The 27,780-nt window shown below is 38.6% G+C and overlaps 1 protein-coding gene across 3 annotated transcripts; it reads right to left on the bottom strand.

Moving 5' to 3' along the window:
- Positions 1–107: 107 nt before the first annotated feature.
- Positions 108–27,040, bottom strand: LOC134795962 (alpha-amylase 4N-like). 3 transcript variants are annotated; one of them, XM_063767854.1, is made up of 11 exons: positions 26,872–27,040; positions 14,047–14,226; positions 13,336–13,493; positions 11,951–12,122; positions 9,062–9,177; positions 8,190–8,379; positions 6,352–6,525; positions 3,331–3,462; positions 2,439–2,639; positions 1,500–1,661; positions 108–238 (listed from the first exon to the last, which is right to left on the bottom strand). In XM_063767854.1, the coding sequence occupies exons 2-11, from the start codon at positions 14,221–14,223 to the stop codon at positions 218–220; spliced, it is 1,503 nt and encodes a 500-aa protein (XP_063623924.1). In that variant the 5' UTR covers positions 14,224–14,226; positions 26,872–27,040; the 3' UTR covers positions 108–217. The 3 variants fall into 3 exon arrangements, with proteins under 3 accessions (XP_063623924.1, XP_063623923.1, XP_063623922.1); XM_063767853.1 differs by lacking the exons at positions 108–238; positions 1,500–1,661; positions 9,062–9,177 and adding an exon at positions 11,042–11,157 and having other exon boundaries at positions 2,403–2,639; positions 26,872–27,039; XM_063767852.1 differs by lacking the exons at positions 108–238; positions 1,500–1,661 and having other exon boundaries at positions 2,403–2,639; positions 14,047–14,223; positions 26,872–27,038.
- Positions 27,041–27,780: the final 740 nt, after the last annotated feature.

Below are 27,780 nucleotides of genomic sequence, written 5' to 3'. Positions count from 1 at the left end.
CAGTGAGAAATTGTACTAGTAACCATGGTAACTCTAGGTTTAACCGATTAACTCCGGGTTAGCGGGATGGTGCAAGTGGCGCTTATTGTACAAATAAAACGAAATAATAAAGTTTACAAATGTATTTTATTGGTATAGTTATTATCAGTATTATCACACAATTTTGGCTCGTGATTCATTTTTACTTTAGGTACGATGATTGATTACTTGATTACAATCACAGCGACAGCAACTGAGACTGAAACAGGAAAAAAATAGTGGTTTATAAAACTCATAGTACGTAATACGAAGTTTTTTTTCGTACCATTCCCTAAAAATTACAGTATTCCCCCGGTACCGAATTTGTATACAAAATTAGTCCCACAACCAGAAATTCCCGGTTCTCGCCATACATATTCTGAAAAGCGATGGGTTATTGATTGTAAAGAGATGAAAAGTCAGAAAAAAATGTGGCGTAGTTGAAACAAATGGCTTTGTACTGTGCCATATATTATGTTTTATATTATCACTGAATAGGGAGTATTACTCCAATGTTCTGCCGCCAGAGTGCAGCACTACCGACTCAGTAAATTCATAGACTAACTTATACATACTGTGCCTTAAACTGTTTTTTGACAAGTTTTCACAGACAATAAAATATGACATTGATGCATCAAGGCGGTTTGTTAACAAGGGCCTACCGGTAAACGCGAAAATGGAAATTTAGTTATCTGCCTCTTTATCGCTCGAATATGCAAGAGTGATAGAGAGATTAGATAACGAAATTTTGTTTTTCTTGTTTCGCGGTAGGCCACGTGATTGACGTGACGTGTGATGTGTCAATGTGGTTTGTTTACTGTATGTGCCACAAAGGTGCCACCTACGCAGAGCTTTGCCTAATATTCCCTATTGTCAAACGACAACTGTTGACAACCAGAATGACTGGAACCGTACAGCGGCCTCTATTACTACACCAAGCGAAAACCAAAAATTGCCAATCTGGGGAAATAATTCGTGTATAAGCGTATTTTGGCATAGTTGTAGGGAAAGGTGTATTAAACAACATACTAAAAGTACCGGAGGGTGGGGGTGAAGCTAACGGGTAGAGGGGGATTAAAAGTCCCTTTTCACATCACCTATTCGAAAAAGGGCTTTTTCTTCCCCGCTAGGAGGGATCAAAGTGGCAGTTTTCTTTTCTGCTAGGAGGGATCAAAGTTGCACTTTTCTGTTCTAGCACACTTTTTTTATTTCATTTTTACATACAATTTTATATAGTGTTTTGATACATGATAATATCCTCATTTTTTTTTCCTCATAGTTGATGTGAAAAGCAGTAGGTATGTGTCACACGGTATCAAAATTATTTCGTCGTGGGCGTTAACACTTGAATCCCTCATTACGCTCAGGATTCAATGTACGCCCTTGACGGAAATATATCGTTTTGATCCCTTGTAACACAAATTACTATTTTATAATTTTTCGTAAATAACTCGTAAACGGTGGCCTGGGTAGAATCTCACCTCTTTCCCAACATGTATAGCCAAGTGCATGTCCTCGCCATTCGCCGCTACATATATTAGGGCGTTACCATTGTTGTCTACTGTCACCTTCTTGCCGGAACATTCGCTGCCCTGTCTCTTTCCTGTGATGACGTCACAATATTCACCAGCAGGCAGACCAGTCTACAAAAAAAATACAAGAGGAATTTTGTCGGTGTCAGGTATTATATTTTGTCACTTCCTTTTTAGAGTTCCATAGCCAAAGGGTAGAAACGGGACCCTATCACTAAGACTTCACTGTCCGTTTGTCTGTCTGTCCGTCCGTCTGTCTGTCTGTCACCAGGCTGTATCTCATGAACCGTGATAGCTAGACAGTTGAAATTTTCACACATGATGAATTTCTGTTGGCGCTAAAACAAAAAATATCCCATAAAACAAACGTGATTTTACTGCCGTTTTTTGCGTCATGGTCTTCGTCCGCGAGTCCGACTTGCACTTGGCCGGTATTATTATTCATAGTGTGGACACGCCACCATAAACAACAACAACAGAAAACTGCGTCACGAAAATGATTTTTTAGTATTTAAGTTTTTTATTATTGTATATATATGTTAGTTTGTAAGGTATGTATCTATGGGCCTTAGTAGCCTGAAAATAAATGCTTTGATTGATTGATTGATAAACATCAAATTCTATGAAAATATGACGATTTGTCGCCAACGATATTGACAACTTACTTGTAAAGTCTGATTCAAATCCTGTCCTTCCACATTAAAAACGATAAAACCTTTGTTTCCCCTACTGAATGCAATCTGGTTGTTCCCGTTATCCCACCAGTTCTGGATCTGTGTGTCTTTTACGGCGTTCCTGAAGGCCACCATCTGGTAGATCTGCCTCCAGTGATGCTAGCATATTAGAGTCTACTAAACTATTAGCACCTCAACGATATTGACAACTTACTTGTAAAGTCTGATTCAAATCATTTCCTTCCACATTAAATGAGATAAAACCTTTGTTTCCCCTGCTGAATGCAATCTGGTTGTTCCCGTTATCCCACCAGTTCTGGATCTGTGTGTCTTTTACGGCGTTCCTGAAGGCCACCATCTGGTAGATCTGTCGCCAGCGGTGCTCGCACACCCAGCCGTTGCCGCAGGTATCATCCTGGATTAGCAAGAAAGCAGTTTGATATTTAAAGACTGTTTCACCGGTTTGAAAAGTTGGATTGCAGAGGTAGATCAACAATGGTATAGAACATCCGAGGTAATTTATCAAACCGAGCAAAGCGAGTAAAGGATGACTAACGTTAGAACTGGCCGGAGCTTCCGACGCTTCGTTTTCTACGGAAAGCATCACGTGACCACCGGTCATCTGCCATAGAAAAGTAAGCGCCGGAAGCTCCGGCCCGGGCTAACGTGAGTCATCCTTTAGTCGAAAAAAGGATACTTTTTCTGTGCTCAAATTGGTTCATGTTTTTGCGTCGGTGTTTCATAGGATTAGGATTAGAAACCGGGGAACTACTTAGCACATGCACAATTTTATACAGCTTTCGATAATCATAATGACAAATTTACATACATATATGTGGTTTCTTCGGTCATCTGAGCAGGACAGGGCCAGATAGCCTGGAAAAGCTCCCAATTTCTGGCCGCATGGCAATGAAATGTAGAGATGGACATATAGCCACGCGTTGGGCGGACAGAATAACGTCAGAGACAAACGCCACATCGCAGGCTAGCATGCACTGGGCCGAAGACAGAGCGGCTTGGAGAGCACTGGTGAAGAGTGTCCACAATCATCACGTCCCTCAGCCATCAGGATACGACAACGAAGAAGAACATAAAATTCTACTCACGCTATTGATGCTGGGAGAAACAATGTTCTCATTGGAGTCATCAGGAGGCCCCTGGTCGCTGGAGTCGAAGAAGTAGCTGCTCATCACCCGAGGTTCACCGTAAGGATGTGCCAGCATAAAAGCTATTGCTGCCTAAACAAAAAATAATCATTTTATAATCTCCATTAGCTTACAGTGACGATGGCAATCTATCATACAGCTAGCTTGATAGAACCTAAGCTGAAATAGTATATAAGAGCTTGCACCTGGAATTGTCATAATATGCGAACTGCCAAAACTTTAAAACTTTAGACATCCGTTAGGTATCTGAGTGTGAAAACGCTCTCACACTCCATTATTGAAACACCTAATTAAATAATAACAAACAGGATATTTATAGAAAAAGTGTGTCATGCGTGAAAATGGAAACGAAAGGCCCAGAAATAAAAATATGCCGAGGAGTCAGACAAGGTGATCCCCTCTCACCTAGAATTTTTATTACTGTGCTCGAAAATATAATGAAAAAGCTCAATTGGCAGGGAAAAGGCATATACATAAAAGGCGACTTTTTAACTAATCTTAGATTCGCTGATGATATCATTATTTTCTCAGAATCAGCTAGTCAACTGCAGAAAATGATATGCGAACTCAACACAGTCAGTCTCAACATTGGCCTAAAACTAAACACTACAAAAACAAAAGTAATGACAAATTCTACAAAACTACCCATTAACGTTAACAACACGGCACTAGAATATGTATCAGAATACGTTTATTTGGGAAAACAAATATCATTTCACAAAAATAGACATCAGGACGAATTAAATAGACGAATAAACATAACATGGAATAAATTCTGGAGCTACAAAGAAGTATTGAAATCAAGAATCCCTATAAAACTAAAGAAAAAAGTTCTAGATTCCTGCATACTTCCCTGCCTGTCCTACGGCAGCCAAACATGGATATATGGAAACGACACCAAACACAAAATTCGAACATGTCAAGCAGCTTTAGAGAGAAGCATTTTAAATATTAAAAGAAAAGACAGAATACGCAACGTCCATATCAGGGAAAAAACGAATGTTATAGACGCTCTAGAATACTGTAAGAAACAAAAATGGAAGTGGGCTGGCCATGTTGCCCGTATGAACGCCGACAAATGGACAAAAAAAATCACTACATGGACAGGCCCGCCCAATAAAAGAATGCAAGGAAAGCCGAAAGATAGATGGAACGATGAGATTGTCAGAGTGGCGGGAAAAGACTGAATAAGAAAAGCAAGAGATAGAGACACCTGGAAGAGTATGGAGGAGGCCTTTACTCGAGAAAAGGTCCTTAGAAGATATTTTAACTAACAAAAAACATATATATACCTACTGCATGTTATACATTATTATTATTTTGAATTTTTTATATTTTTAATCGTAAGTTTACAATTTATCGAGATGAAATGCGTTTTAATTATTTACAATTTATTTTAACTTTTTTTTGGATTTAATAATGCAATACAAACAAAATGTGAACTATTTTTATAATGCAATTATTATTTTTGTTTTGATTAACTTTAAGACTGTGATATAGATATATTATGATTATTTCAATATTTTTAAACGGATTTTAAATAATTTTATACAACAATTTTGCTCATTTATTAAATTAATTATCTTTATTTCACGGTTTATGACCAAAAATAATTTATTATTAGGTATACTTTTTTATTATATTTTATTTTTTATTAAATTTTACAATCTTATTTTTATTCATTCATGACTTCCTAAATGTTGTTATTAAAATTATTTAAATATCTAGACTACTATAAATCAAATATATTTGTTGCTCTAAAAATTAGGTAACCTATTGTTATATAAAATCAGCATAGCATTAAGCATATTTGCAACTTATGATAATGATGAAATGTATTTACTACTTCAAGCTGTAAAAAAAAAAAAAAAAAATTATGTATATACTTGTAACTAAATGTGAATCTTTTTAAGGAATAATAAAGGCTATAATAATAATAATAATGGCGAGCTGTTGGGGATTAGCGACCTCACGTACCCGAGTGCTCCTGGGGAGTTCTGTTACCCGCAAGGAGGGTGGGTGGGACAGGATTTTCTGCCTCTGGCTTGCCTTAGCCGGCCGGCCAGAGTGGAGTCGTTAGAGCTATAAGCTCCAGGGGTGGAAGTGAAATATGCATAAGACGCGAGTTGGCACAGTGGCTGTTAACAGCCACTGGGTAGAAAGCGGCGCACACCTCTCGACACCCTTGAGCCGCTCACACCGGTGTTGCCCTTGAGCCATCTTAGATGTCGCTTTTTTGGGGGCCCATCTTGTGAGGGCGAGTCACCGTCTGCCGGAAATAAAATTGCATACCGTTTTATTAGGCAGGCGTCCGGTTTTTTTACCCCATAGCTCAGTACTTAGTCCATCGCTTTCACCCAATAACCTAGTTCATTTTAGATTCCATCAACTCTCAATAGCCCTTACACCCTGGCGGGTGCTGCCTCTGCGTGCGTCCCATGACACGGGCAAGGGCAGCATCCGCTCGGTGTACCCCTTACATTTCATTAAAGTGTCAAAAGGGCCTCTACGTGTTGGCTTCGGCTCCACGCACGCCTCCCAAAGGTCCGGAACACCATTGTTCCGTGATGGGAAAGACATACAAATAATAATAATAATAATTAAATAATAACCGTATTCCGATAATTTTTTACATATTTCTACACAGAATCGTGAGTAACTACCTACTTCCTAGTAACCTTTCTAAAAACCTACAGTTTCTCAGAATTCGAAAAACTTTTAAAAACTTACATCGACTTTCTCTTCCACTTTTCTACGAAAATGTACCATCAGCCGCAAAAGTGCATTGCGACTTTATCAATGAATTCATTCATAATTTCTCCATGTAATTTCGCAGCTCACTGTACCTACCACCACTGGACTTAAAGAACCTGGCCGAGGACTGCAAAACTGGCGCATACTCCACCGACAAGCTCATGCACCGGCATGCTCTTAAATTATGATGATGATGTACATATGTACCTTATAAGCCCTTGATTCCTTGTACGTCAGCACATCATTGCTCCGTTGTGTGTCGTGATTGTCTATAAAGACCAATGCCGTGTCACTGGGCGACAAGCCCCACTGTGGGCCCCAGGATACTAGCCATTTTAGCGGGTTTTGGCCGCGGAAGCAGTTCTTCAGTTCTGAGCCTACCTGTGAAAATACCATTATTATTGATATCACAAAGGGATTGAAAATCAAGGCTGTACGCTTTGGCTGATATTTATTCCAATGAATAATTTGAGCATCAATCGCCTCCCACTTGTCAATATCCCTGGGAGCCGCGTTAAAGCCTCCTAAAACCATGCGTACATATCTTTGTAAGTACATAATCTATTTTGAACTTTTATTGTGCAACTAAGGCCCTCAGTACACGAGGCGTAGGCGTAAGCGTGGCGTAAGCCTTATTACGCGACGCTTACGCCTACGCCTAAGTGTTCCAAATACAAAAACAAAACAATTACCCCTGGGTCTCAGGAAGAAAGTCGAGCATAACCGAGACTTCCACCTTTATATTAGGTCATAATACGTTATAATTTAATATAACGGCTCGTTGAATCGCAAATGGACCGTCGGCGTCGGTGCCATACAAGTTGCTCTATTGATACATTTTTTGAAATCACACACTCCCAAGCCCGGGTTCAGGTGCATTAAGATCAAATACCTAACATATCAAAGACCTCCAGTAGGGCACATTGATGCCGTTATCAAAAGGTTTCTTAACGATGTTGTTAAATAGTGATTTCCCTTCAGTCCAATGATACTTAGATTTTATGGAGTAATAAACTTGCTTATTGTATTTCATTCAACACTACGTTATTGTCAAAAATCTGTTAACGACACTCGAGGCGCCATCCCTTGGCCTTATACATAAAAGACATTTACTCGAATGCTACAGAAAAAAGTGTAATGTTTTTCTGTTATACTTACCTACGTTAAAGATCAGTGTTCTTACACTGATTTAATCTTTCACGATTTTTACACATTATTAAATTGCGAAACGGGACTTATTCGCGTATTTAAGTTTTAAGATTTACCTCCGACGTGTCTAGGATGTCGATGCGTTGTCCCCGTGGTCTCGGAGAAGACTGGCTAAAGTTGACATCAACCATTGGTCTTCTATTCCCAGAGTGACACAGGCCTACGTCACAATAACATGGCCGCTATATATAGCGCTATCGCATATTATCACATAGCGCTGTCGCATGATGACGTAGGCTTGTGTCAGTTAGGTGACCTAGAAAAGACGGGAATAGAGTACCAGGCGGAGTATATTATTATACCAAGACATCAACATCTTTTAGCCGCGCGAGTTTTTCGAACTACCCGCACTTGGTCTTGTTTATCAACTTGAACTTAAATACACGATTATCTCCCATTTTACAATTTAATAAATAATAAGACATTAATGAAGTTACTACGTTAGAGTTCTGTAGAATAAGCTTGTATGTAAAGAAAGTAGTTGCCATTTTGACTACGTAATAGATCGATTTAAATAGATTAGCATTCATATCATACAATACCGACCGGTCTGGCCTAGTGGGTAGTGACCCTGCCTATGAAGCCGATGGTCCCGGGTTCGAATCCTGGTAAGGGCATTTATTTGTATGATGATACAGATATTTGTTCCTGAGTCATGGTTGTTTCTATGTATTTAAGTATTTATATATTATATATATCGTTGTCTGAGTACCCACAACACAAGCTTTCTTGAGCTTACCGTGGGACTTAGTCAATTTGTGTAAGAATGTCCCTATAATATTTATTTATTTATTTATTTATAATACCAATGTCATTGAAAGGTTTCAAATACTTACTCTGAACTCAGTGACGTCACCCAAACTAGTGTACTCATTCGGTTGGATGGCTTCGTTGCCATAATATATAACCTCTTGAAAAATGTACGGTTTCGAATGAGGCTCGAATCCGAAATCGGTATTCAAATTGTACAGCCTTTTGTATATTTCCTTTAAATCGTTGGGCCACATATGCTTGGCCGCGTCGACTCTGTAAGCAATTTTGAATGGAACAAAGGCGTATTGTGCTGAAATTCGCAGGTGAATAAATGTGCTATCTGTTCTATAAAGGAAGGTGCGATAATTATTAAAGGTTTACGTACTTTATGTTTTGTTCACGAAAGCAACAACATAGGCGTGAAGTTTATGTAAGTAAGTTAGTTAAAGGCCTTTAGCCATAGTATGCGTTCTACATCAAATTCATTGATTGTATGAGATGCGTTAAGTCAAAAGGGGCCCACTGATTAACAGTCCGCCGGTCGGTATCGGCCTGTCAGTTAAAACAATATTTTGACAGTTCCGAACAACTGATCGACAGGCCGATACCGTCCGGCGGACTGTTAATCAGTGGGCCCCTTAAGAATAATCATGCCCTGTTTGACGGACAAAGAAGATGGAGCTAGTACGACGTCACATTATTAATTGTGGTAACTAAAACGTAGTGGTTTAATACTCTTTGGTGGTAACTCAATTTTTACCACAGAATATAAGGAACCTTGCAGCGCCATCTACATTAGCTGTCGAATTCGAAGCACGAATTTGTATTTACTTTTATACAAGTGTGTACAATGAAATTTTGTTCTACATACAGCGTAAATAACTAACTAGAAGTACGTAATTTTTTTAACATACAAGAAACATGCAATAAAATATGAAAAATGATAAAAACCAACCTGAATCCCGCCACACCAAGAGAAATGAGGTGATTGAGAAACGAAGATAGTTTTTCAACAACGTAAGGAAGGGCGTGGTTCAGATCCTTTAAGCCGACTAGGTTACAAGACCTCACCTAGAAAGTTCAGATAGGATAGAGTCCGTGCGGAAAGTTAAGAGTCGAAGAATGTATTGTGCCCCATACATTCAACGACTCTTCTCTTTCCGCACAGACTAGTAAAATAAAGATATTAGGTCACTGTTGCGAAGTATAGTAGTATAGGCATACTTTATTTTTTTTTGACTTTGGAGTGATCTAGTTCCGTTAAATATTCACCTATGTTACTGCTTGTAATCGCATACGATGAAGAATTTAATAATTAATAGTTTAGCCTTAGTGACAGATCATTTCAAGCACAAATTAAGCAAAAACAATGGCATTTTTTTAAATTCGGCGAGTAGACGGACTTCCCGTGCAGTTTAAGGGAAGTCCGTCTAGTTATTATGATATCAGCCAATCTATGGGTGCGTATATGTTCGTAGTCAAATTCCTAAAAAGAACGGATCAAGACAATGAAAAGTGTATTTTAAACTTGTTAATATACGGTTCAGATTCGAAATAAACACCATTTTTCTAAAACAAAGGCAAGTCCGGCATATACTACCAAAATGGGGTGGTAAACATTTTTTGGCAAATAATTAAACATAATTATTTTTTTGATTTCCGAAATAAAAGATCAATAGTAATTTTAAAATGAATTTTAATCGTTTCTTTTAATTTACTGAGATCAAAATTTAATAAAGTAACGTCATGCGTAAAGTCAGGAGGATTTTTTGATACCTTATCAAATCGTTATAATATTAAAGTCGCAAAAACAGTTGGCAATCTCTGATTTAACGAAAGTCCGGCATATGACGGACTTGCCTTGAACATAATAGACGGACTTCCCAACTTAGTCAAATTTTAATATGATAAATTGTAGAACGTATAATTACAAAACTAAGCTAATTTCTGATATTTTAAAAATAGAATAAAGACAACTGGTTCTTATGCTACCTACGTAGTTACTTTCTAATGCACAATCTTTTCAAAAACTATTTTTAACAATTTTTTTTCGAACGGCTGTCGCACTATGACTTCGAGTTCAAAACACGAAATGACTTGTTGAGGCGGATTGCTCTGAAGTTGGTTGGCACAGCGCCATCTGTTTTACAGTGACGGAACTAGCGCGAAAAACTGGTCAATCGACTGGACTCCAAAGTCGCATACGCCTTCAAATTCAAAAGTTATAACATGTTGACGGACTTGCCTTGTAGACGGACTTGCCCACAGTGACCTTTATTATTAACAGTAGGTGTGCTGAGTGCGGTAGTGTGAAGAAAGCGACATGAAAATGTAAGAACAAGAGAAAAGAAGAAAATAGTGCAGCAGCCTACATCGAAACCATTGCAAACCAAACCATTGTCAAACAGCATTTAAAAAAAAAAAAAAAAAAAAAACATATATACACACATATATATACATATATGTTTATTTTGTTTTTAATAAAATATTAGCACAACACACGAAACAAAACAACAATTAATAATCTGGTTGCCTATTCGACTCGCTCGGATCACATTTTGTGACTTAGCTACCAATTTCTACTTTTTATCAGAAAAGTAAACGTAATAATGTGGTTGTGCCACCTAAAATAAAAGACTGGCACATCGATCAGCTGCGGACTGATGTCCATGGTGACTATTTAACCGACTTCAAAAAGGAGAAATGTTTTATTCCCTCAACGCAGTAGACTAGCTCTGTGTCATATCAGTGTGTAGACACCACCATTCACTAACCCGGGGTTAATCGGTTAAACCTGGAGTAACCATGATTACAATTTGACAATGGGTTAACGGTTTGACCGGTTAACCCCGGGTTAGTGGGATGGTGCAAGTGGCGCTTAAACATCAATTTGACGAGTCGAATAGGCTATTTATTTTGTGCTAGTACTAGGTACCTTAAACCGGCGACTCCGTAGTGGATAAGTCGATTAAAGAATCGTCTAATCTTTCTTTGAACGTACGATATTGTCTGGTTCAGGTCTTTGAGCCCTACCAGTTGACAATTGCGAACCTGTAGGTACGTATATATAAATAACTTAGTTTTGCACAAATTGCATTATTATAATTACGGGACTGTAGAGATCATAGATACATCTGTATTTGGAAGAGGTACCTATTCTAGGATGACATATACTTTTGGTGCGTTATTTCATGCGCTACTATTACTGACTGTACCATTATTGTGGTCAGGCGGTGTACCTGCTTAGGTACCATTAATCACATTATTCGCTTGACGGCAGTAAGACTGATTCATAAATTAAAATAATATGTTGTGCAACTTGTGCAAATTTAAATCTTATTGTATCATATCGTAATCAGGCCTGGTATCGGGACGCGCTTATTTGTAGGTAGGTACATTATTATAAAAATATATGGAACTATATGTAGGTACAAGTATAATAATAGTAGGTACTATTTACGTACTGTAATGTCAGATAACTTTAATCCACAACTTACAATATGGTCCAAATTCGAGTTCCAGTAAAATATGTACTTTTCTAATTACGTTGAGTATATAATAAAGAAAAAGCATTAGTAGGTACTTATATCTAAGCACCAAAATAAATGTAACGAGTAGATACAAATCATAAAGGCTCGTTAAGAATCAACGCTGACAAATTGGACCATGGTTGTATTATAGCCCCCTCATTCATAAAACTTTACGGGCCTGATTTCGTTAAATTATGTTTTATCCCTTCCTTGCAAATATATACCTACATAAGTCAAAATGACAGGACAGGGGGTAGGACTACGGTTACCTGAGTTTACGGTACTTAAACTCATTCTACGAATTACTGACTCACCTGCGAAGCATCATTGTAATTCTCAATAGAACAGTACGGGTAATGGAAATGCTCCCTACTGTACGGAACAGCGGGATATGAGTAATTCTTAAAGTCCGCCGTGCTGCCAGCTGTGCCTACGTTGTTCGGGTTGTCGCCTGTCATGTGGTTTACTACCACGTCAGCGTAAATTCTGTGGGATGTACACAAAATGACAATATACTAGTGGCTCTGTTAGCTGTAGACCTTGCGAAAGCCCATGGATAAGCTATTTCGAAAAAAAAAAACTGTCGGCCTAGCACATGATTGGCGCAACAGTATCTCGCGGCGAGATAGACTACCTACCCGTCTTTTTCTAACTATGTTTATTTATTTATTTAAACTTTATTGCACAAAAGAAAACTTATCGTACAAAAAGGCAAAAGCATTCTCTACCAGTCAAGTAGTTAAGGCAAAGCAGAGCGATATGATGAGAGAGAGAGAGAGAGAGATGTTATAGTAAAGACGGTATCTCGCCGCGAGATACTGTCGCGCCCATCATGTGCTAGCTCGGCTGGATCGACAAAATAGTTTTATAAACCTATCGAACCGGCTTACAAAATTTCACGAGAATCGATTCAGAAATTCGACCTGTAGAGGATAATATCCGGATACATGAAAGCATTTTTCCCCAAGCTGAAAAGGAGACCTTCGCTAACGCTCGGTCAAAAATATTGTTACATTGCGGTACTGGATTTTTCCTTCTGTAGTGGCTAATAAGATTGAGTTTATTAAAATGGGAAACCTTTTGCTTAAAAGATCCAGGCGGCAACCAAATAACTTTAGATAGTTCCTGACTCATTTTATCTGTAGGAATAAGTGATTTTCTGATGCCGTGAACTGATAGCCGAGTAGTTTGTAACTAAATCAAAGATCGTTGTTTAGACCCGTTGGCCCTCCAATGAGTAGAACATCTTGCTCTCAGACCAATTGTTCTTGGTGAAGAAACATTCATACTACCTTTATAACCACATTTAGTTAGATTTTTACAAGAAGCGGACGAATGTGCCATTGTGGTAGAAAAAGATGGTTCCCGGACCATATAAATATTTGTATTGTTAGAATAGAATAGAAAGATGTTTATTTCCCTAGTTCGTGTGTTACTTTATACTTTACATCACTATTACTTTATCCCAAACGTATTGGACCTTACGTACAAGTTAAAGATAACTGGGCCTAGGATGGAACCTTGGGGGACTCCGTGTGGTACAGTTTCCTCGTCTCCGCTGGTAATTCTGAAGCGTTCGTAGGTTTTGCGACCAATCAGGATTCTCTATTAGTTTGATGATGATGTTCAGGACATCAGCTGTTTCAGCTGTTTGAAGCTTCTTCATTAAACCTTCTTGATATTTGTATTGTAGCTTTACCTTACTCCCACTTTGTTGCATCTGCGCGTCATGTTGAGTAAATCCTCGACGTTGCCGGAGCGAGTTGTCAGCTTATAGGACATCACTTGGTAGCGTTCGTACCATGTCCTCTTGCCGTTGTCCAGATGTATGATCAGGTTCTCAGACGGTGGTGATATCTGCAAGTCCACAATTTAGGTAGGTACTTAAGAATATCATGTTTTAACCAGAAAACTTCTGTGAGACACAGTAGAGATTATAAAGTAAATTTATACCGGTATCTCGCGTACCTAACGAATTGCTCTCGACATTCCGGTCCCTGACGGAGTTTTGCTGCACATGGTGCTGCCGATGAGGACTCTCGAAACGGATCCCGTTGAACGAAATTTTCCCAAGATTTCGTATTACGTAAATTTGTAACTACGTACCCAAACTAGACCAGACTAATAAGGTAGGTACCTACAGTCTTTAATTTTTGCGCACCTTCGTTTCGCACTGAAGACTCGAGTTTAGAATCCATACCAGAATATTTAGTGGACTCATGTTCATACGAGTAATCAGCTTATAGACCGCGTTTAAGAACGATGTGTAATGAACCCACGTGGGAATCAGCTGCCGCTCCGTTGGTGGGTTGAGGAACGGCAGCCACCCAAACACGAAAATTACCATAGAGGTGGGCCATCGATGTGGTAATGGTAATAAGAACTTTTGAATAGAAACTCAAGTATATACCTGAACACCTCCAAACCCCTTCGGAGCGAGGAACCGCTCGCATTCGTCCGCTATATCTTTGTACTTCCATTCAAACAGATGCACTATAGTAGAGCGGCCAGGAAGCTGGTTGGTCCTGCTATGGTGGTCGCAGACCACTGCCCCGAGCAGGGTCAGCAATATTAGTCGGATGTACATCTCCTGAAATAAAACAGGTGTATGTAGAAAACACCCAGCACGGCTGGTCCCCGCGGGAGTACTAGACCAAAACCCTCCAACAAAAGTAACTAAAAGAAGTGAATCCGTCAAAATTGCAACACTGAATACTAGAACATTAAGACAGCAAGAAAACTTGATCGAACTACAAAACGCAATTGAAAATATAAATCTTGATATACTAGGCATAAGCGAAATGAGGAGACTGGGGGAAAAAATTGTAGAGATTAATGACTATATACTGTACCAAAAAGGGGAAACTGCAGGACAAAGAGGAGTGGGCTTTCTAATCAAAAAAACACTAAAAAACTGCATACAAGAGCTGATAGGAATCTCCGACAGAATCGCAATACTTAACATTTGTTTCCCCAATTACAAAAGGCCATGGACAATCGTACAAGTTTACTCACCCACAGAGGCAGCGTCGAAACAGGACATTGAGAAATTCTACACCAATTTATCGGAAATCGTAAAGAAATACCAAAACAACCCCCTCATATTGATGGGCGATTTCAACGCCCAGCTGGGCACCAGAGAAGCGGGTGAAGAAATGGTAATGGGGAAGTACGGCCATGGAGAGAGAAGCAACAATGGACAAAACCTTATAGACTTTCTACTGCAAAATAACCTAGTACTTCTCAATTCCATATTCAGGAAAAAACCACACACCAAATGGACCTGGTTGTCACCAGATGGAAATTACAAAAACGAAATCGACTTCATAATAACCAATAAGCCAAAAGCCTTCAATGATACACATGTAGTACAGAATCTAAACTTCAATACAGACCATCGAATGGTACGCTGCCACTTAAAAACACATCCTGTAAAACAGTCAAGAAACAGTATTAAAAATTCAATGAAAACAACAGAGCATTGCGAGAACAGGATTGACCCATCCCATATCAAGACAATGCAAGAAGCAATAAACTCTGATACAAGCACATTAGAAAAATACAGATACATAGAAAAAACCCTTTCATCATCATCTAAGAAGACAGCAAGTACAGTTAGAACCACAAAATTTAGCGAAAAGACAACAGAACTCCTGGAGAAAAGAAAGGCACTAATAGCAGACAAAGTAAATAGAAAGGACAACCGTAGGATAATATCAAGCATAAGCAAACAAATAAAAGAAAGCATAAGGAAAGATAGAAAAACACAAAGACTGGAAAAATTAGAAGATACAATTCAAAGAACAGGTGGAGCCAAGAAAGCTTTCAAAGAACTCAAAGAACAAGGCATGGAATGGATCCCGACACTAAAAACAGGCAAAAACAGGGGATCAAAACAAGTGACAAATCGTAAGGATATCCAGAAGCTTGCTACTGAGTACTACAGAACCCTCTACTCCAACAAAGATGTGAACCTAAACAAATGTGCCTATCAAATATCACCCGTCAGCCTTGAGGAAACACCACCCATACTTAAACAGGAAGTGGAGAAAGCCATCATGTCTCAAAAATTAGATAAAGCTCCCGGACCGGACAATATATATAATGAGCTAATGAGGGGCACGCTAGAAGAAATATGTCCAATCCTAACGGATTTTTTTAACAGCATTCTAACCTCAGGCATGGTTCCAGATCAGTGGGGGGACTCGTACATAATTCTTCTCCATAAAAAAGGAGACAAGGACGATATTGGAAACTACAGACCAATAAGTCTTATATCAAACGTCTACAAGGTCTTTGCAAAAATAATCCTAGAAAGAATCACACAAACACTTGATGAAAACCAACCACTTGAGCAGGCAGGATTCAGGAAAAACTTCAGTACCATTGACCACATCCACACAATCAAACAAGTAATGGAAAAATATAATGAATATCAGAAGCCCCTATACATTGCTTTCATTGATTATTCCAAAGCTTTTGATAGCCTGAATCACGAATACATATGGTATAGTCTAAGCGAACAAGGAGTGAGTAGCACCTACATAGAATTAATCAAAAACATTTACAAAAAGAGCAATAGTCGAATAAAACTCGAATCAAAAGGAGCCCCTTTTCCAATAAACCGAGGAGTCAGACAAGGCGACCCATTATCACCTAAGTTGTTCAATGCCGTACTGGAACATACCTTCAGACAACTGGACTGGGAAGCTTATGGCCTCAAGATCAATGGAAACAGTCTAAATCACCTAAGATTCGCAGACGACATAATCCTATTAGAAGAATGCCCAATTAAATTAAAATACATGATAGAGTCGCTAGCAGTTATGAGCAGTAGGGTAGGGCTAGAAATGAATGCGAGCAAAACAAAACTGATGACCAATACCAAAGAGATAAACATAGAAGCAAATGGAAACACCTATGAATATGTGAGTGAATATGTCTACTTGGGACAAATTATTTCCCCTAAAGACTCAATGGCCAAGGAAGTTAACAAAAGAATAGCTTGTGGATGGAAAAAGTACTGGTCTTTAAAAGAAATAATGAAAAACAAAGATATCAGTATGCACATTAAGAGAAAGACTTTCAACACCTGTATTCTACCATGCATAACCTATGGATGTGAGACATGGTCACTTACAGCCAAGGATAGAGAAAAATTGGCAAAATGTCAAAGGGCAATCGAGAGAAGTATCCTAGGAGTCAAGCTAAAGGACAAAATCTCAAATTCAGCGATAAGAAGTAAAACCAAGGTTATAGACATACTAAGTCGGATAGACCATCTAAAGTGGGGGTGGACAGGACACATGCTGAGATGCAAATTAGACAAATGGAGCAAACAAGTTACCCTATGGTACCCAAGAGACGGAAGAAGAAAACAAAAACATCCAAGAACAAGATGGGTAGATGAAATCCGCTTAACCTTGGGGCCTTACTGGTCCAGAGTTGCAGAAGACAGAGTACAGTGGAGAAGGTTGGAGGAGGCCTATGCCAAGAGGCATACCGAACTGCGGGACATTTTGTAGAAAACACGATAACATTTCAAAAAAGCTTTTAAACCCAAGGATCGGAAACAAAAGGCTATATAGATATAGATATAGATGTAGAAAACAACAAGGTAGCCCGGTACTTCCAAAAGCAATCTACTATCGACGAATCATCAGAGGCAAAATCAACGTCACACATTGAATATCATCGTCCAGGTTGCATTAGTACCATGAATACCATTAGTAGCTTTCGACGGCCTCAAATGCTAACAACTGCGCAAACGCAGTGCATCTCGCTTGTACGAGGGAAATGCATTGTGAGTTAGTTTACGTAGTAGCTAGCGAATAGGTATGTCAGTGTCAAACTCCTAGAAAGGGTACCGGTTTTCTAACTCAACGTAACAATATTTATAACCTACTAACATCCCATCAGTCTTCGCTATTCGTTGCTTGAAATCCTAAGAAAAAAGACCATTACACAAAACGTGAGACCTATAGGTAAATATTAAGCAATAGAAATTGATTCACTTGTAGACAATTGTTAACTGCAAGAAACTTTCATATAGGTAAGTATTTTAGAGATAGCTAGGTAGCATTTAACTTTCTTCTTTCTAAACAGTCACTCTTTATCTTATAGAAAACTCGTATTACGTGTGTCTGTGTATTCAGTGGAGCGAGCCAAGTCGGTCACAATGGTTATTTCTAATCTATTGCTAATGACTCATCGAACTAGAAGACTTACCTACTCGAGACGATCAATCGATTGTTATTAATTGCCCAATATATCTGTCTATACCGAGCTTTACCCAGCCGCCGGCAGCATATCTTGCTTCTGGTATATTTCTATTATATATGTCGAACCCTGACACCAGAAAGACGTATTGCAGCGTTATAGTTCATTATTTTAGACGCCTGTATAAAATCGATTAGCAATGTTGAGCTACGTTTTATTTGGTTGTAACGAAATAAATAAAGTTGCGTAGAGAGTAACGCCGTCTATTGGCGCATTGTTGAAATAAAGTTGCGTAGAGAGTAACGCCACCTATTGGCGTGTTGTTGAACTGAGATGACAGGTAGAAGGCTTTGGAACGTCGAGAGGTTTCTCTCGAGTGAGCGTAGGCACGAGTTGGTATTTTTGTCGGTATGTTGGTAGACTGGTCGAGCAGGTTTACCAACTTGACTGAGGCGGGAGCGGAGAGGCTCCGCCGCTGGTATTTCTTCTTGATCGGACCGCGCTAGAGATCGGACGTACTCGTTAGCCAACCTCGTGCCTAACTCGCTACGTTCCTGAAGGCTTATACCTAAAGGATTATTCTGATAGCTTATAAAATCCCGCGTTCTTTAACCATTTAGCTAAGTGTTTTATTTCAAGTGTTATTTTGATTTCTTATGTTTCATTAGAAGCTTACTTTTGTGAAATAAAGAAATGATGTGTTATGTGTTGTTTTAACTTGTTTTGAAAAGATTTGTCCCTCTGAGTTTGTTGCCGGTCCCATATAGGGCTAAATCTTCTCATGTTAGAGGCGTAGGGCTGGAGCCGGCCTAGTTTGACTTGAATAAAGATTTAAACGGTTTCTTTTTACTTTCATATCGCTCCCTTGAGTTAAACATAGCAATTAGTTCTTTTAAACATTTAGTACTGAAGTATAGTAGGCACTAGTATGGTTAACGAGTCCTAAGGTTTATTTCATGCACTGGTAGCATGGTAGCATACTGGTTTAGCTGTGAAGTAATACATTATCGTACTACCCCACGCGCCCACCGCTTTTAGGACCATCCGTATTCGACATCAGCAAGTGGGATTGCCAAGGTATCATGTATTGCTTACACAGCCACCTGGGAGCGTGGTGTATTTCTGGTGACCTACATTCCATAATCTGGACACGTGGTAATGGTAAGCTCACGTGTCTAACCTTGATTGAAAGGTGAGTGTAATTCATTGTTATTTGGTGAGAATTATTGTGAAATTGTGAATTATGATTGAGGCAGTCTAGCATAACGGTTGTGACGTGACGTCATCTCTGGGATCGTTAAGTTTCTTTGTAATTAATTTTTGTAATCCATTTAAATCGAAGCGATCTTGAGTTATTTTGATTTGAAATCCATACTGTTAATTAAAACCGAGTATTAGCTATTACAACGTGATATTATTTCATCGCTTACTTGTGAATTTACCCTCAATAATTGTTTTTTTTATGAAGATACAATTAATTTTTATAATCCATTTAAATCTAAGTGATCTTGAATTATTTTGATATGAAATCCATATTGTTAATTACAATCAAATATCGGCTATCACGACGTGATATTATTATATCGCTCACTTGTGAATCTACCCTCAATAATTGTTTTTTTATGAAGATACAATTAATTTTTATAATCCATTTAAATCTAAGTGATCTTGAATTATTTTGAAGTGAAATCCATGTTGTTAATTACAACCAAATATCGGCTATCACGACGTGATATTATTTCATCGCTCACTTGTGCATCTACCCTCAAAAAATATTTTTTTTTTCATGAAAATACAATGCACCGTTAGAAATTGATCCTGCTGATTTGCCAATGCTATGCGTTTAGTAATTAGTAAAATTGCTACAAATTATTGCCCGTAATGCCGTGATAGATCACAAATCGTGCATACTATGGAAACATGAGCTACGCATATGAAAATTAATGTTACAGTGTCCTGCAGCCAGAGCCGAGCGAACTTGCAGACACCATTACGCCCGTGACACAGAAGCAGCTGTGCAGTATCTTCTGTGCTGGAGATTTGGAAATAAAAGGACAGGTTTCGTTCTGATTGTTTATTAGTGAATTTTATTTTGAGTGTAATGGCGAAGCATAACAGTCGAACGTAACTAATAAGCTGTCACTTTTCGTATTGGCCCATTTTACCGTGTTACTTATTTTTGGAAAACGTGTTTGTTTGTTCATAGAATGAAATAAAACGCACTCATTGAAGTTTAAATTTTATTCTGAGATTTTTGAAGTCCCGTATACATTGGAAACATGTTTTTTTTGTCTGCTACATTGCATTTAATAAACCTTTGAGTTTATCCTGCTTACATGATAAACCTGATGCCGTGCTAATGATGATTTCAGTAACAGCCAGCTATGTTAAACTACATCGTGCATCTCGCCATCTGCCGCAGCAACGGCAACTGCAAGGCGGAAAGCATCAGCCTTAGTGCTTGGGTTGGACTTCACCACCACCTTTGTCTTGGACGCGTGCATCATACTTTATTAATCCGGTGAGCAGTTCCCATTTTGTTGGGATTATTTTGAGAGGATTTACTTCTGCATAGAAGTTTTGAGCGAGTTTCTGTTGTTAAAGCTAAAGTAGAAAGCTGAGTTTCTGTTGTTAAAGCTAAAGTAGAAAGCTGAGTTTCTGTTGTTAAAGCTAAAGTAGAAAGCTATCTTTAGTGATTTTGATCAGTGATGTTCAGTTTCAGTTGATCAGTTGACGCTGATAGTACCAATGGTTCTGAGTAACATGATTTAAAGAACCGTTTTTATTTTCTTTTTGGAATTCACTCTTAACATTGTTTTTGCTTTCGATGGACTGAAAGCTTGTACTTTCGAAGGACTGAAAGTACGCCCGATGGACTGGGCAATACTGTCATGCTTTCGATGGACTGAAGGCAAGCCCGATGGACTGGGCACTACTGTTTTGCTTTCGATGGACTGAAGGCAAGCCCGATGAACTGGGCACTACTGTTTTGCTTTCGATGGACTGAAGGCAAGCCCGATGGACTGGGCAACACTGTTTTGCTTTCGATGGACTGAAGGCACGCCCGATGGACTGGGCACTACTGTTTTGCTTTCGATGGACTGAAGGCACGCCCGATGGACTGGGCACTAATGTTTTGCTTTAGATGGACTGGGTATTGTTTAGTGACCGCATCAGAAGTGCCGGAGCATGTAAGAGGTGCACGTGGTCTGCTTTTTATGTGCAGAATGCTCTTTGCGAAGAGTAGCACTTACGCGGCTGAGATGGTTACTACTGACGAGGGTCTGGTATCTGCCGAAGGACTGGCAATGCACCGAAGGACTGGTGTTGTTTTGTTAAAAATGAATTCCCGTTGATGTACTGTGTTCATATGAGTAAAATTTGCATTATTAAGTCAGTGCTATTTATTTTAAGATGTCCTACAATGATTATTATCACATTTGACCAAAATATTTTTTTGGATGCCAGATAATTTCCCCGTAAATTGATATTGATGACAATAGTAGTGATACTGTCGAGCAATGAATTAGAGCTGTTGTGATTTGTGTTTTTGATGTTTGAGATTGTTCTGTTTTCACATAAATTTGAGAGTATCCGCCAGATGGAGGCGATGATTAATGGAGTCTATCCGCTAGATAGCGGCGATGATTACTGATTATTTTTATTAAGTCGTTGCTCGATGGACTATTTTTGACTAGAGAATTGAGGATTGTTAAAGTAATTTTGAACAATCATTTTTTCTGGTTGAATTGATAACAAAGTTTGATTTTAATAGTAATTTGAGTGAGACCCAAATTGTGGGTCAGGAATGACCGAGCGATGAGATACTGTGCTGAGTATTTTGTTACAGAATCAAATGCATACACCCACACACGAGGACGTGTGTAGCGCAGGACGGCCGTGTCGAACCCTGACACCAGAAAGACGTATTGCAGCGTTATAGTTCATTATTTTAGACGCCTGTATAAAATCGATTAGCAATGTTGAGCTACGTTTTATTTGGTTGTAACGAAATAAATAAAGTTGCGTAGAGAGTAACGCCGTCTATTGGCGCATTGTTGAAATAAAGTTGCGTAGAGAGTAACGCCACCTATTGGCGTGTTGTTGAACTGAGATGACAGGTAGAAGGCTTTGGAACGTCGAGAGGTTTCTCTCGAGTGAGCGTAGGCACGAGTTGGTATTTTTGTCGGTATGTTGGTAGACTGGTCGAGCAGGTTTACCAACTTGACTGAGGCGGGAGCGGAGAGGCTCCGCCGCTGGTATTTCTTCTTGATCGGACCGCGCTAGAGATCGGACGTACTCGTTAGCCAACCTCGTGCCTAACTCGCTACGTTCCTGAAGGCTTATACCTAAAGGATTATTCTGATAGCTTATAAAATCCCGCGTTCTTTAACCATTTAGCTAAGTGTTTTATTTCAAGTGTTATTTTGATTTCTTATGTTTCATTAGAAGCTTACTTTTGTGAAATAAAGAAATGATGTGTTATGTGTTGTTTTAACTTGTTTTGAAAAGATTTGTCCCTCTGAGTTTGTTGCCGGTCCCATATAGGGCTAAATCTTCTCATGTTAGAGGCGTAGGGCTGGAGCCGGCCTAGTTTGACTTGAATAAAGATTTAAACGGTTTCTTTTTACTTTCATATCGCTCCCTTGAGTTAAACATAGCAATTAGTTCTTTTAAACATTTAGTACTGAAGTATAGTAGGCACTAGTATGGTTAACGAGTCCTAAGGTTTATTTCATGCACTGGTAGCATGGTAGCATACTGGTTTAGCTGTGAAGTAATACATTATCGTACTACCCCACGCGCCCACCGCTTTTAGGACCATCCGTATTCGACATCAGCAAGTGGGATTGCCAAGGTATCATGTATTGCTTACACAGCCACCTGGGAGCGTGGTGTATTTCTGGTGACCTACATTCCATAATCTGGACACGTGGTAATGGTAAGCTCACGTGTCTAACCTTGATTGAAAGGTGAGTGTAATTCATTGTTATTTGGTGAGAATTATTGTGAAATTGTGAATTATGATTGAGGCAGTCTAGCATAACGGTTGTGACGTGACGTCATCTCTGGGATCGTTAAGTTTCTTTGTAATTAATTTTTGTAATCCATTTAAATCGAAGCGATCTTGAGTTATTTTGATTTGAAATCCATACTGTTAATTAAAACCGAGTATTAGCTATTACAACGTGATATTATTTCATCGCTTACTTGTGAATTTACCCTCAATAATTGTTTTTTTTATGAAGATACAATTAATTTTTATAATCCATTTAAATCTAAGTGATCTTGAATTATTTTGATATGAAATCCATATTGTTAATTACAATCAAATATCGGCTATCACGACGTGATATTATTTTATCGCTCACTTGTGAATCTACCCTCAATAATTGTTTTTTTATGAAGATACAATTAATTTTTATAATCCATTTAAATCTAAGTGATCTTGAATTATTTTGAAGTGAAATCCATGTTGTTAATTACAACCAAATATCGGCTATCACGACGTGATATTATTTCATCGCTCACTTGTGCATCTACCCTCAAAAAATATTTTTTTTTTCATGAAAATACAATGCACCGTTAGAAATTGATCCTGCTGATTTGCCAATGCTATGCGTTTAGTAATTAGTAAAATTGCTACAAATTATTGCCCGTAATGCCGTGATAGATCACAAATCGTGCATACTATGGAAACATGAGCTACGCATATGAAAATTAATGTTACAGTGTCCTGCAGCCAGAGCCGAGCGAACTTGCAGACACCATTACGCCCGTGACACAGAAGCAGCTGTGCAGTATCTTCTGTGCTGGAGATTTGGAAATAAAAGGACAGGTTTCGTTCTGATTGTTTATTAGTGAATTTTATTTTGAGTGTAATGGCGAAGCATAACAGTCGAACGTAACTAATAAGCTGTCACTTTTCGTATTGGCCCATTTTACCGTGTTACTTATTTTTGGAAAACGTGTTTGTTTGTTCATAGAATGAAATAAAACGCACTCATTGAAGTTTAAATTTTATTCTGAGATTTTTGAAGTCCCGTATACATTGGAAACATGTTTTTTTTGTCTGCTACATTGCATTTAATAAACCTTTGAGTTTATCCTGCTTACATGATAAACCTGATGCCGTGCTAATGATGATTTCAGTAACAGCCAGCTATGTTAAACTACATCGTGCATCTCGCCATCTGCCGCAGCAACGGCAACTGCAAGGCGGAAAGCATCAGCCTTAGTGCTTGGGTTGGACTTCACCACCACCTTTGTCTTGGACGCGTGCATCATACTTTATTAATCCGGTGAGCAGTTCCCATTTTGTTGGGATTATTTTGAGAGGATTTACTTCTGCATAGAAGTTTTGAGCGAGTTTCTGTTGTTAAAGCTAAAGTAGAAAGCTGAGTTTCTGTTGTTAAAGCTAAAGTAGAAAGCTGAGTTTCTGTTGTTAAAGCTAAAGTAGAAAGCTATCTTTAGTGATTTTGATCAGTGATGTTCAGTTTCAGTTGATCAGTTGACGCTGATAGTACCAATGGTTCTGAGTAACATGATTTAAAGAACCGTTTTTATTTTCTTTTTGGAATTCACTCTTAACATTGTTTTTGCTTTCGATGGACTGAAAGCTTGTACTTTCGAAGGACTGAAAGTACGCCCGATGGACTGGGCAATACTGTCATGCTTTCGATGGACTGAAGGCAAGCCCGATGGACTGGGCACTACTGTTTTGCTTTCGATGGACTGAAGGCAAGCCCGATGAACTGGGCACTACTGTTTTGCTTTCGATGGACTGAAGGCAAGCCCGATGGACTGGGCAACACTGTTTTGCTTTCGATGGACTGAAGGCACGCCCGATGGACTGGGCACTACTGTTTTGCTTTCGATGGACTGAAGGCACGCCCGATGGACTGGGCACTAATGTTTTGCTTTAGATGGACTGGGTATTGTTTAGTGACCGCATCAGAAGTGCCGGAGCATGTAAGAGGTGCACGTGGTCTGCTTTTTATGTGCAGAATGCTCTTTGCGAAGAGTAGCACTTACGCGGCTGAGATGGTTACTACTGACGAGGGTCTGGTATCTGCCGAAGGACTGGCAATGCACCGAAGGACTGGTGTTGTTTTGTTAAAAATGAATTCCCGTTGATGTACTGTGTTCATATGAGTAAAATTTGCATTATTAAGTCAGTGCTATTTATTTTAAGATGTCCTACAATGATTATTATCACATTTGACCAAAATATTTTTTTGGATGCCAGATAATTTCCCCGTAAATTGATATTGATGACAATAGTAGTGATACTGTCGAGCAATGAATTAGAGCTGTTGTGATTTGTGTTTTTGATGTTTGAGATTGTTCTGTTTTCACATAAATTTGAGAGTATCCGCCAGATGGAGGCGATGATTAATGGAGTCTATCCGCTAGATAGCGGCGATGATTACTGATTATTTTTATTAAGTCGTTGCTCGATGGACTATTTTTGACTAGAGAATTGAGGATTGTTAAAGTAATTTTGAACAATCATTTTTTCTGGTTGAATTGATAACAAAGTTTGATTTTAATAGTAATTTGAGTGAGACCCAAATTGTGGGTCAGGAATGACCGAGCGATGAGATACTGTGCTGAGTATTTTGTTACAGAATCAAATGCATACACCCACACACGAGGACGTGTGTAGCGCAGGACGGCCGTGTCGAACCCTGACACCAGAAAGACGTATTGCAGCGTTATAGTTCATTATTTTAGACGCCTGTATAAAATCGATTAGCAATGTTGAGCTACGTTTTATTTGGTTGTAACGAAATAAATAAAGTTGCGTAGAGAGTAACGCCGTCTATTGGCGCATTGTTGAAATAAAGTTGCGTAGAGAGTAACGCCACCTATTGGCGTGTTGTTGAACTGAGATGACAGGTAGAAGGCTTTGGAACGTCGAGAGGTTTCTCTCGAGTGAGCGTAGGCACGAGTTGGTATTTTTGTCGGTATGTTGGTAGACTGGTCGAGCAGGTTTACCAACTTGACTGAGGCGGGAGCGGAGAGGCTCCGCCGCTGGTATTTCTTCTTGATCGGACCGCGCTAGAGATCGGACGTACTCGTTAGCCAACCTCGTGCCTAACTCGCTACGTTCCTGAAGGCTTATACCTAAAGGATTATTCTGATAGCTTATAAAATCCCGCGTTCTTTAACCATTTAGCTAAGTGTTTTATTTCAAGTGTTATTTTGATTTCTTATGTTTCATTAGAAGCTTACTTTTGTGAAATAAAGAAATGATGTGTTATGTGTTGTTTTAACTTGTTTTGAAAAGATTTGTCCCTCTGAGTTTGTTGCCGGTCCCATATAGGGCTAAATCTTCTCATGTTAGAGGCGTAGGGCTGGAGCCGGCCTAGTTTGACTTGAATAAAGATTTAAACGGTTTCTTTTTACTTTCATATCGCTCCCTTGAGTTAAACATAGCAATTAGTTCTTTTAAACATTTAGTACTGAAGTATAGTAGGCACTAGTATGGTTAACGAGTCCTAAGGTTTATTTCATGCACTGGTAGCATGGTAGCATACTGGTTTAGCTGTGAAGTAATACATTATCGTACTACCCCACGCGCCCACCGCTTTTAGGACCATCCGTATTCGACATATATATAATTGTATGTCTTACTTATTTTTTTTTATTTCATTTTTTTATCATTTATTTACATACAATATATATACAGTAGGTATTACTTATTAGGTATTCCTTTATTACAAAAAATTACCTAAGGTATAAAATTTATCGACGTTTCTTGGTCCAAACTTGCAAATTGATTAATTTTATTTACAGAATTGTTGTACATCGATTGTGTTACTGGCATTGCATTAATTATGGCCTTAGGTAACTACATTACCTACCTATGTATAAGTATTTAGCTAATAAATCGTATTGTATTAATATCGTTATTTATAGACTTTAACAAAGAAATAGTAGGTACCTAAAACATGAGATGGGTGAAATTAGTTAGCCATAATACAATATATAGTAATAGTAAACCACTTACGTTCAATATCCGTCAAGTACTCCCACAAACCAAGTCACATAACAATTTATATCATATAAGTTAGTTTGTTTACGCCCGTGCCCCTCGCTACCGGTTTTCAAATACAATGATCAATATATAACTGTAAACAATACAAGTCGATCTAGTTCAAATGCAAAACTACTGTTTCAATCACTGTTTACCACACTTCCTACACTGAATAGAACACATTATTGTACGTAGGTACCTGAGATTGTTACTTACAATGCAATGTTATACCTACAGTTATATGAATGATTCACTACCGCTCTCAACGCGTGATCTTGACAGCTATACCTATAAAAATATGAATAGGTAGGTGATTCTGTGAGGGTCAGATGGTTTATCTCGAACTTATCTTCATTTGGACGCGGTCTCAGAAACTGCCGTTTTGTTCACTGAGGTTTACGAGGTTGATACATTTATTTATTTATTTATTTATTTAAGCCTTTTATTTCTTTAATAATACATTATAATATATACAATACAATTAAATTTAATTTAAATTATACATTTTACAATTATACAATTATTGTTGATATAAAATTTGATTATTATTATTTTTTTACTTTTCAACTTTTATTATTATTAAAGACCTCTCGACGAGTATAGGCCTCCTCCATTTCTCTCCACTTTTTCCTATCTTGGGCTATTCTTGTCCAGTCGTCGTTTGTAAACTTTGTAAGTTCGTCCGCCCATCTTTCTAAAGGGTGACCTCTTTTTCTTTTACCGGGGGGGCCAGCCCATGTTGAGATTCTTTTAGTCCACCTTTCTTTGTCGTGGCGTGCAACATGTCCGGCCCATCTCCATTTAAGCTTTTTGCAGTGGGTTAGAGCGTCAATGACTTTTGTCTTCCTCCTTATCTCCGTATTTCGTTGTCTGTCCCTGAGT

Source organism: Cydia splendana, chromosome 13 (genome assembly GCF_910591565.1).
Source record: "Cydia splendana chromosome 13, ilCydSple1.2, whole genome shotgun sequence".
NCBI lineage: Eukaryota > Metazoa > Arthropoda > Insecta > Lepidoptera > Tortricidae > Cydia > Cydia splendana.
Note: the sequence above shows the minus strand (reverse complement) of the source record. Positions and strands in the feature narration are given on the sequence as shown.